General features: G+C 37.5%; 1 protein-coding gene across 1 annotated transcript; it reads right to left on the reverse strand.

Annotated features, from left to right (window-relative positions):
- Positions 1-3,282: 3,282 nt before the first annotated feature.
- LOC113079733 (protein sidekick-1-like) lies at positions 3,283-9,638 on the reverse strand. Its single transcript, XM_026251937.1, has 3 exons — positions 9,206-9,638; positions 6,611-6,717; positions 3,283-4,355 (listed from the first exon to the last, which is right to left on the reverse strand). The coding sequence occupies exons 1-3, from the start codon at positions 9,292-9,294 to the stop codon at positions 4,204-4,206; spliced, it is 348 nt and encodes a 115-aa protein (XP_026107722.1). The 5' UTR covers positions 9,295-9,638; the 3' UTR covers positions 3,283-4,203.
- Positions 9,639-10,020: the final 382 nt, after the last annotated feature.

Below are 10,020 nucleotides of genomic sequence, written 5' to 3' on the forward strand. Positions count from 1 at the left end.
GAATTTCAAATGGACAGCTTGAGAATGAATGAAAAGTTGCTGCGGCCACAAAGTCTTTTTGGACACTCAAGCCACTCGTAAATATGCATGTGTGATTGCGCTCGACACAAAATATCAAATCACCAGGCATTTATTTTAAAGAGGGATGGCACAATATCATTTCCAAGTAAAATGTTTCACAAAAAAAGACATTTGTTAGGTTTCAAATGATAAACAACAGAAATATTGTTCGGCATGTGTGCTCATACCAGGCTCTGAGCATTGAAATTACTTTACAAGTAACAGGATATTAGGTCATCTTTATTTGACTTTAAAATACAGTTAAAAAAATACAGATACCAATTTTGAAAAATTGATTGGTGCTGTATATTATCTGCTCTACCACAACAACACAAACAATACCAGTCTGAGTCTATCTGTGGTGTCTAGATGCTCTGTTGGTCATTTACGCAGATATGAAGGTCAGAATTCACCACCATGAACTTTGGTACACAAAGTTCGCATTGGTTTCCACTCTACTAGCATATTTGCATGGATATAAATGAAGGTGAATGAAGTGTGTGGTCTCACCTCGAATGATCCATGTCCATTGATAATATGAAGGACTTTACACATTTACTAAAAATCACCTGGGTTACAAGTTATTGAAAAAAAAAATTTGTAGAAATTAGTTACAAATTAGTTTAAAGATATAGCTCCATATCATGATATTTCTGATTTTTTCCCTAATTATCACATTAGTAACATCTAACTAACTTGTGGCCTTTTGTGCCAATTCTGTGAGGGCATTCTTCCATTAGACCCCGAGAGGGTCTAATTTTAGCTTTTCACTTCAAAACCAAAACGATCATTTTTACTCCACATGTCTAAAACCACTGATGTGTTAATAAATCCCCCATTAACAAACAGACACATAAAACTTTGATATTCAACATAATACATTGTCATAGATCACTATTTTCCACAGGCACAAAATTAGATCAATAACTGTTTCAGCTATCTAAATCTCACAAATGTTGATATTCAGATGAAATGACAAAATTAAAAATAGTCTAGTCATTCATCAAAAGTACTGAGATGAGATTTTGTGCAGTCCGGGGGGCAGATTACCCAGTCTTACCCTACTATTTTTAATCATACTACTATAATACTTTAATAGGCCACTGTATATTTTAATGTTGAAAATCTGGTCGACATTAATTAATCAAATGCAAAAAAAGAAGAAAATAGGACAGAAATAGTCTGCTAGTTGACCGCTCAGAATCTCCAGAACAGAATGACTGCAGTCCATGTTGGTATTAAGATTATCAATGTAACAATATTGTTATTTTAGATGCTTCTTTCCATTGATCAAACTAGTTTACTGTATATGCCTGTAATGAGCATATTAAGCTTTATGAGGGCATCTCAACAAAGAACCATTGATTTCCACCACTCCACTCTTTGTAGATGAACATTAGTGTTTTGCAAAGGAGCATTCATCAGTTCTGTGAAGGAAACATCATACGAGACTCAAAAATAGATTTATGCTGCGGCATGTTTATCCATGTTAATATTGAATCAGGGCCGTAGATCCTAGCACATAGATAAACTTTGATCCTACAAGGGCAGTTAATGTAATGGCCGTGCCAGTCAAGTGCTTATGAACTACAGCCCAATTTCCCAAAGTCCATCCTGGGGATTTTGCCCAGTAACACATTGTGCCAGTTTAAATGGCTAAGCTGATTGCATTGCTTCAGCCGCTGCCACAGAACAATTAAGGGTGTGACATCACATCCAATAGTGCGCTAATGGCCTTGGCTGGAAGTATGATTGCTTGATATTAGTCTGCCATCCTCTGGGCTGGGTGAGCTTCTGGGTTCGAGTCTGGATGCTGCAGACACCAGCTGGGCTGCGTATAGGGTCAAAGGAGCAATGCTGTCTGGGAAGACCGCCAGGCTCCCAAAGGTACAGATTCCCTTGGTTGCATATATGCGGCAGAGAACATTGTCAGCAGTGGCATATTGATTTTATGTATGTGCCCCTGCTTTCTGTCATGATGCAATATTCTGTCAAAGCACTGGCAGGAGAGCACCGGTCCAATTATTGAGCTGGCGTGTAGCCAAAAGCCTTAACTACATCTACAAAGAGCCCATATATATCCACCTTCCAACATGTCTTTCAATCCAATGCACAATTTTACTTCAGAAGAACACAAGTTATATGTGTAAAACTACTTATGTTCAAAATCTGATGGTCTGGGAGTCGTTGATGGTTATTCACTTACCAGAAAGTTCATGTAAAGCAAGCCGGTTCACTGGCCGACCACTTTTGTAACAGCTCTGCAGAAATTTCCAGACATGCAATTACAGCTCATTGGGAATGTATTGCAATCTATTTAACTTCTTTTTGAAAATACATTTAAATAAAATATCTCAAATCAGGAATAAAATCTAATAACAATGGTATTATAAATGGTGCTTCTTAAGCCTAGATCACAAAAAAAAATAAAAAAAATAATAATAATTCAGGTTCACCCAGCTAATACAAAAATCAACAACCAAATGATTGACTGTACTGTTTTTTTTTTCATATTTTAAATATATGCAGACACACATGCATACTGTACATGAGTCAACCGTTGTTGTGAACCATCGGTCTGCCCTTTAAATTATGTTATATTTGAGAGTTTATCTCAATAGCTTTTAGATGTTTTTGAAAGAAGTTTCTTATGCTAAACAGGCCTGCATTTATTTGATCAAAAATACAGTAAAAACTGTAATATTGTAAAATAATAATACAATTCAAAATAACTGTTTTTCTTTTATTCCAAAAATTATTAGGATATTAAGTAAAGATTATGCCCCATGAAGATATTTTATACATTTCCTACTGTAAATATATTAAAACATAATTCTTGATTAGTAATATGCACTGCTAAGAACTTCATTTGGCCAACTTTAAAGGTGATTTTCTCAATATTTAGATTTTTTTGCACCCTCATATTCCAGATTTTCAAATAGTTGTATCTGGGCCAAATTTTGTTCTTCCCTAACAAACCATACATCATTGGAAAGATTATTTGTTCAGTGTAAATCTAGTAACTTTCAATCTCAAAAATGTACCCTTATGACTAGTTTTGTGGTCCAGGGTTACTTATGCTGATTTGCTGCTCAAGAAAATCTTTTTATCAATGTGCAAACAATTCTTTTGATGAATAGAAAGTTCAAAAGAACAGCATTCATTTAAAACAGACTATAAATATCTTTAATGTCACTTTTGATCAATTCAATGCTTCCTTGCTAAATAAAAGTATTTATTTATATATAAAAAAAGAAAGATAGAAAAAAAAGGACACTGTTCATGATAGATTAGGATTTACACAACAAGTGTGATTTGGTCCCATGCATTTCTGACTACTCATAAGGCATGACTGATTGGATCACACATGGTGATTGGTTGTCCACATGTGATCAGATCAACGAGATGTATAATAATTCCAGGTGTAAATAGAATCACAGAACCACCACCACAGTTCTGCACAGTTATTGAGAATAAAACTGCCTGAACGTCGACACAGCTAATCAATCCAATGAAGCCAAACGGAACGAATGCAAATCATTACTACCCAGAGTTTATTTCCAAATTTACCTACATTAGCCTGCTTACTTTTCAATTACACCTTCTGCCAATATCAAATGCAATTCTCGAATGGGCCCACTGCTATATGCATGGAGCGAAAGGTGAGTCATTAGTTGTGTCTCAGTGGTGGAGTTTTATTTGGGTCTCGATGGAATGAAAGACACTTGAGTGATAACGGCGAATCGGATCAGCCTCGTCGATCTCAGCCTGGGAGAGCTGCTAATTAGAAAAAGGCAATGAAGAACTACCTTAGCAAGATTAAAGAAGGGCAGAGAACAGGCATTAATTGCACTTCTGTGACAAGGCAGTGGGAGAAAAACACTCGCACACACACTCAAAAGAAAGTCGTGCACAGTATCCATGTCTTCTGCATCACTGGCTGAAGTGTCTCTCTGTTTTTCCCCAGCATTTTCCACTGTTGGTCACAGTAAATGCATGCCCAGAGGAATTAAGCGTGAACACTGAAGGTAATTACATCCCTTACGTGAACCCAAAGCCATAGGGACCTTTGCTGGGTCACCCAGAACTTTCCTAATGAGCAGGCGTTCAGGTTTAAAGATTAGACAAGCAATTAAGCTGTACTTACACTCTGTTGCTGGGAATGATCTTGTAGCCGTCCCTGAACCATGTCACCTGTGGCCGCGGGAAGCAACTGACCGCTGGGGAATTTAGGATGGCGGCCCGGCCCTGTGTCACGGTCTTTCTTTGGTCATTGTCGAGAAAGTCACCCATATCTGTGAGAAGAAAGTCAGGGATCGTATTACAAACATGGGAAAACTTCTTTCACGAAACAAAGCAACCCTGATGACACATTCAGTAGGCTTTTGGGTATAAACTGCAGAGGTATTCAATCAGAAACATTTATTCAAACATTTATTCATGGTGCACGGCACCACAAGATTGCATCACCATGCAGAACAAAAGAACGTCAAGCACATTGAATTTGGTGACATAGTTCAAGCGGAGCAGTTTTCACATCGATTTAAAGTGTTTAAAAAGTTCTTATTTTTGGTTTTTAAAACACCTGCAGCCAGTAAACAATATCCTTAAACTGGCTAAGCTTGCACTTACCTGCCAGATAAAAAAAAAAAAGAACTTGATGAAGGTTGTAGTTTTTGTCTTTTTTTTAAATTATATATATTTGCTTGGCCAGTGTTGTTGTGGGTTTTGGTTCTTTTGCTGTTTTAAAGTATCTGAAATCATCTGCTGAAGTGATATGGACATGTAATGCGGCCTAAGCTGCCTGGAACTACTTTAGCACTATATTTCCCAATATCCCAATAAATGGACCAAACAAGATGGAGCAAACTGATTTGCCTTAAAAGGACTACAGTATATTGCTGAAATTACACACTTCACCTAACAAGCAATCTTGTTTGCTGGTTTGTTTTGGGTAAATGAGGAAAAATTTAATTTAAGTCCCAATAATTATTTCTCATATTTTCACTAGCATGAACATGGCCTATTTTGTGAAAACTCCATCATGGCTGAATGTTTTTTCTGAGCTGAAATGCTGAATTGTCTGGAACAGTCAGTCTGGGTCAGTGTGAACCTTTAGAGCCTGTTTTATACGCTGGAGTAAAGGTCCAAGCCTAAAAAGTCAGCTTTTCTACTGCAGCCATCTTCTTCATTCAGAGTAAATCCTGCCTTATTCAAAGCATAACAGGGAACTTTTAAGAGGTATCATCACTAAGTGCTTTTCCTTTTTCCCATGCATTTACTAAAAATGAGAAGTTTTAAGCTTCAGAAAGGATGCAAAAGCACCATAAAATTCTATATATAATGTTTTCACTCAATATATAAAATATTAGGATCATGTGACACTGAAGACTAGAGTAGATGATGCTGAAAGTTCAGCTTTTCATCACAAGAATACATTTACTAATATATTAAAAAGGAAAACAGTTACTTTAAATTGTAGCAATTCAAACCTTAATACTGTGTTGTTACATTTACATTTATGCATTGAACCCAACTGAACCCACAACCTTTTGCGCTGCTAACGCAAAGCTCTACCACTAAGCCACAGGAACAATGGAGGATCCAGTCTTTTTTTTTTTTTTTTTGTGATAGTTTATCATGAGTCACTTGTTTGTCCCGAACAGTTAAAATGCCCACTGTTCATCGGAAAAATCCTTGAGGTCCCACGATTTCTTTGAATTTACAGAATATTTGGCATATTTGAACCCTTGCCAACAATGACTGTACTGTATGTTTTGAGATCCATCTTTTCACACTGACTGAGGACAACTGAGGGACTCATACACAACTATTACAGAAGGTTTAAACTCCCACCGATGCTCCAGAAGGGAAAACACTGCATTAAGAACCTTGAATTTGAAGATCAGTGTGAATCCAACTTATTTAGTCTTCTGGGAAACATGTAAGTATCTATAGCTTCAAAAGAGCAGTACTACATAAGAAAAAATATCTTCATTCCGATCAAAAGTTTTCACCTCCAGGCTCTTAATGCTTGGTTTTTCCTTCTGGAGCATCAGTGACCATTTGGACCTTTTGTAATAGTTGAGTCCCTCAGTCATCCCCAGTGAGAAAAGATGGATCTCAAAATCATACAGTCATTGTTGGAAAGGGTTCAAATAGTCAAAAGATGCTGGATAACCTAAATGATTTTTCTGAAGAACAGCAGACAGTTTAACTGTTCAGGACAAACAAGGGACTAATAAAACTATCATAAAAAACATCATCATCCAGATAACAAAACAATATTAAGAATCAAGTGTATGTAAACTTTTGAACGGGGCCATTTTTATCATTTCAACTAATATTTTCTACTGTGGACTACATGTAGACGTCTTTGATGGGAAATATCTCATTCAGGTCAGCTCTAAATAAAAAAATAACATGCATTTTGTACGAAGTGTATGTAAACTTTTGTCCAGGACTATATAAGTTGTCTGAAGTCATACAACATCATAGAAACAGGAACAGACAACCATGTAAAGCTCTGATCTGATCTACATCAACTCACATGCCACTTGTATCTCGGCTCTTCTCTGAAGCAGAGCGCCCATCCTGTTTCTCACCACACACTGATAAACACCCATATTGGAGCGCTGGAGAGAGGAGATGGTATACCTAAGAGAGAGAAACAGAATCAACAACTTTAATTCACATCGCACCCATGATAAAAACAGCAGGAAAAACAACAGTTCCCTGCTATTTGCCAACAAATTCAAGGATTTTCGACTCAAATGTGTTCCCATTTAGAGAGGTCGGGTTTAAAAGGTTCACCCTCACAGTCACGACTATCCTTTTTTTCGCCAGCTCGCACATTAGCGTGAACAGAGTACATCAAAACGCCACACAGGAACTCCTCTCCATGCCCAGCTATGATGACAAACATCAGATTTCATCCAAAAGGCCACTTCGACCAAAAGCAGAGGTGGTGAACGCTGGGGCATTAAAATCTGTTGGCATTTCCGAACACGCTGAATACATGACTAATGCGCTGTTGCTCACTACTTAGCCGAATCTGTTTACGTCTCTGAAAATGCCATCCGGTGGGTTTGTGCATCTCAGTGGCGGTTTCCTTCCATCGCAAGAACTCAATAGCAATACGGCGGCAACTCTGAGCGCACTGTGTAAGTGATGAAAGATAATGAGAAAAGCAATACCAATTAGAGCAAACCAGTTCTACAGATGGACAAAACGTAGAAAAACTTGACACGGGAAGGCAAGAAGATGCAAAACACCTACTTTAGCATGTATACGGCTCCTAAATTGGAGATAAATCAAAACATCTAATGTAAAATTTGACATTAACTGTGAATCAGATGTCGGCAGTGCACTTCAGGCAACGAATGAAAGCATTATTCGTCTCTGAAGAGAGCCGGGCAGCACTGTAGACACTTCTATTAAGACAGAAGGAACCCGTAGGGCCAATTCTTCAGCAGCTTTAACACTCCACATGTCTGAAGAAATGCTGAGTGCTACAGAGGCTGTATGCTGATTAAGAAAGAGGCTATCATTACTGAGAAATTAAACATAAGGCATGGAGAGACCTCAACTAGGAAATTACATCGTTGATTAAATGTGCTACTGCATAAACTAGTGGAATCTCTCTCTCTAGAAAAAAAAAAAAAACTTAATTAAAAATTATTTGAATGCGCTTCACTTCTAGTAATTTAATTTTTAATTAATGGCACATTCCAGGTTCAATTCGGAGTTAAGCTCCATCAAAAACATCTGTCACAGAAAATAATGTCGACTTGTCTCTCAGTTTGTTAAAGCAAACAAAAACTGCGCTGAGAGTAGTCCGGGTATAATGGAAGTCTATGAGGGAAGGCATTGCATTAAAATAAAAATCAAAATACTGCTTCAACAGACTTAGCATGAGAATGTATTTAAAGAAGAATTGTTTAAAGGACAACTATTAGGCAAAGTTACATTTTACATGTTGTCAGTGTGTGTACACAACCACCCTACTACAATGATAAATAATCCAACCTCTCCTTTTTTAATCCCCATAAATCATAAGCAGTGTCTCAGAACAAGCCTTTTTCAGAATCCGCAAAATGTGATGTCACATTTTACAAGACCCGCCCACAACTGTTGCCAGACACTGCTGTATTAGCAGAGACCCCGCCCTGAGTGAGCCGCACACAATCTGACATCTTTATCTTCACGCTAGAGCATCTAAAAGAAGCATTCATGTAAGACATGTCTTCTTATTTCAGCTATAGATGTTATTTATTCCAGAGCAGTGAGTGATTTTCTGTTTTTTTTTTTAATAGTTTGGGTCATATTAACAGCGTAGACTACAGTATACTGTATATTTTGCTGCTGTCACTTAATACACTGATCGAATATAAACACGTGAAGCGCAATTTCAACTTCATCACATTATAAAATATTCCATTCACAAATTATAGCCAATTTACCAGAACTTTGTTTTTCACAAATTGACTTTCATGATTTTACTTCACAATTAAAACTGTTATTTTCATATTTTATTTTGTAATACCATAAATCTATATCAGCCATTTTTAAATGCAAAGCGGTATTAAAAATAAATGAATGCCTGATTAAAGTGTCCAAGCCAGTTTTAATGTGACCTTCATTTGACAGAAAGAAAAAATACTCTAAAAGAATCTGTTAGTTTTAAGAAAAATAATAGTTGCATAACAACCTTTGTACAGAGGAAAGAAAGTAAGTGCCTTAACAAAAACACATGCTGCATATTTTGAGAGGTTAAATGTTTAACACTTAAAAAAATGCAGTCTTTTTTTAATATGTTCTTTAAATTCCAGACTGCTTTCATTAACTAAACATTATTTAAGTAATGAGAAAGATTCCTTAAACAGATCCATAAACGAAAACAGCAGGATAAGAATATTGTTCTAGGGGTTAATGGCCATGTTTTGAACAAATTTAATATACCTGCCACAGACAGTGAATAAATGTGTGGGTTGTACAAAAGAAAAGCTGCAGGCGGGATTAATATTAGACTTTTTGTCTCTCATATTAACCATGAGCCTCTGCTGTTCTCTCTCATTGTAACCTTGAGACAGTTCTGAGCAGGACTTCATCTCCAGAAAGCCTTAAGATGAAAGATGGCACTCACTTGTACTCGGGGGAGAAGGCTGTGATATCTGTGTTGTTGAGCACCCATTTGAACTCCAGAGGCCAGCTGCCCTCCGCCAGGCAGGTCATGACCAGGCGGTTCCCTTCTAGGTGGATCTCTGGAGGTCCTGGCTCCGTTTTGAAGTAGGGGGCCACATCACCTGCAGGCAGACATGAAAGAGGCACAGTTAGAAAAGGTGCCAGTTTGCTGTACCGCTACCCGGCGCAGGCACAAAGTCATGTACCATCAAAGATGAAGTCAATGTGCAGGACCATCATCGCTTCCTTAATTTACATCAACCAGCGGCGTCAACTTCACGGAAATCCACAATGATAGAGATGCCTATTTATACCCATTCCTCAGTGTGAGCAAACAAACAGAGGCAATCACGCGAAGGTTATCACAACGTGCTTCTACAAACGTGGAGAAGTCTTTCATGACACCTCACAGCGCCGGAGAACCAAAGCGGCAAACCTTTTAAATCCTCCATCTGCGGTTTTCTCCACACTTCACAAGAGCTCAGAGCTTTGATTTTAAAAAAAGGGCACCTGGGTGCAGTGAATCTGACTTCTGTCAGCGGCGTTGCCGTGTTTCCCCTAAAGCTCAGACAAATCAATTGTGCCATGCAATGGCTCTTTTAAACAGTTTATAAACCATATGAAATATGTAAGTGAGAGACGTGCATCTTAGTCGCTATGCACTCGTTGCAAAAAAATAAAATTCTGTATCATTTCTGAAATTTTCTGGATCATTTCTTTACTGGAAAACAAGACAAAAATATTATCTAAACATCTGGATGATTTACTCGAGAAGCA

The sequence above is a fragment of the Carassius auratus genome, unplaced genomic scaffold (assembly GCF_003368295.1).
Source record: "Carassius auratus strain Wakin unplaced genomic scaffold, ASM336829v1 scaf_tig00029037, whole genome shotgun sequence".
Lineage (NCBI taxonomy): Eukaryota > Metazoa > Chordata > Actinopteri > Cypriniformes > Cyprinidae > Carassius > Carassius auratus.

What these genes read in the sequence shown, in the direction of transcription:
- LOC113079733 (XM_026251937.1), bottom strand. Translation starts at nt 9,294, where the DNA reads ATGACCTGCCTGGCGGAGGGCAGCTGGCCTCTGGAGTTCAAATGGGTG. An exon ending in GCCTTCTCCCCCGAGTACAA is followed by an intron (nt 6,718 to 9,205) that starts GTGAGTGCCATC and finishes TCTCTCTCTTAG; the next exon opens with GTATACCATCTCCTCTCTCC. An exon ending in AGCCGAGATACAAGTGGCAT is followed by an intron (nt 4,356 to 6,610) that starts GTGAGTTGATGT and finishes TTCTTCTCACAG; the next exon opens with ATATGGGTGACTTTCTCGAC.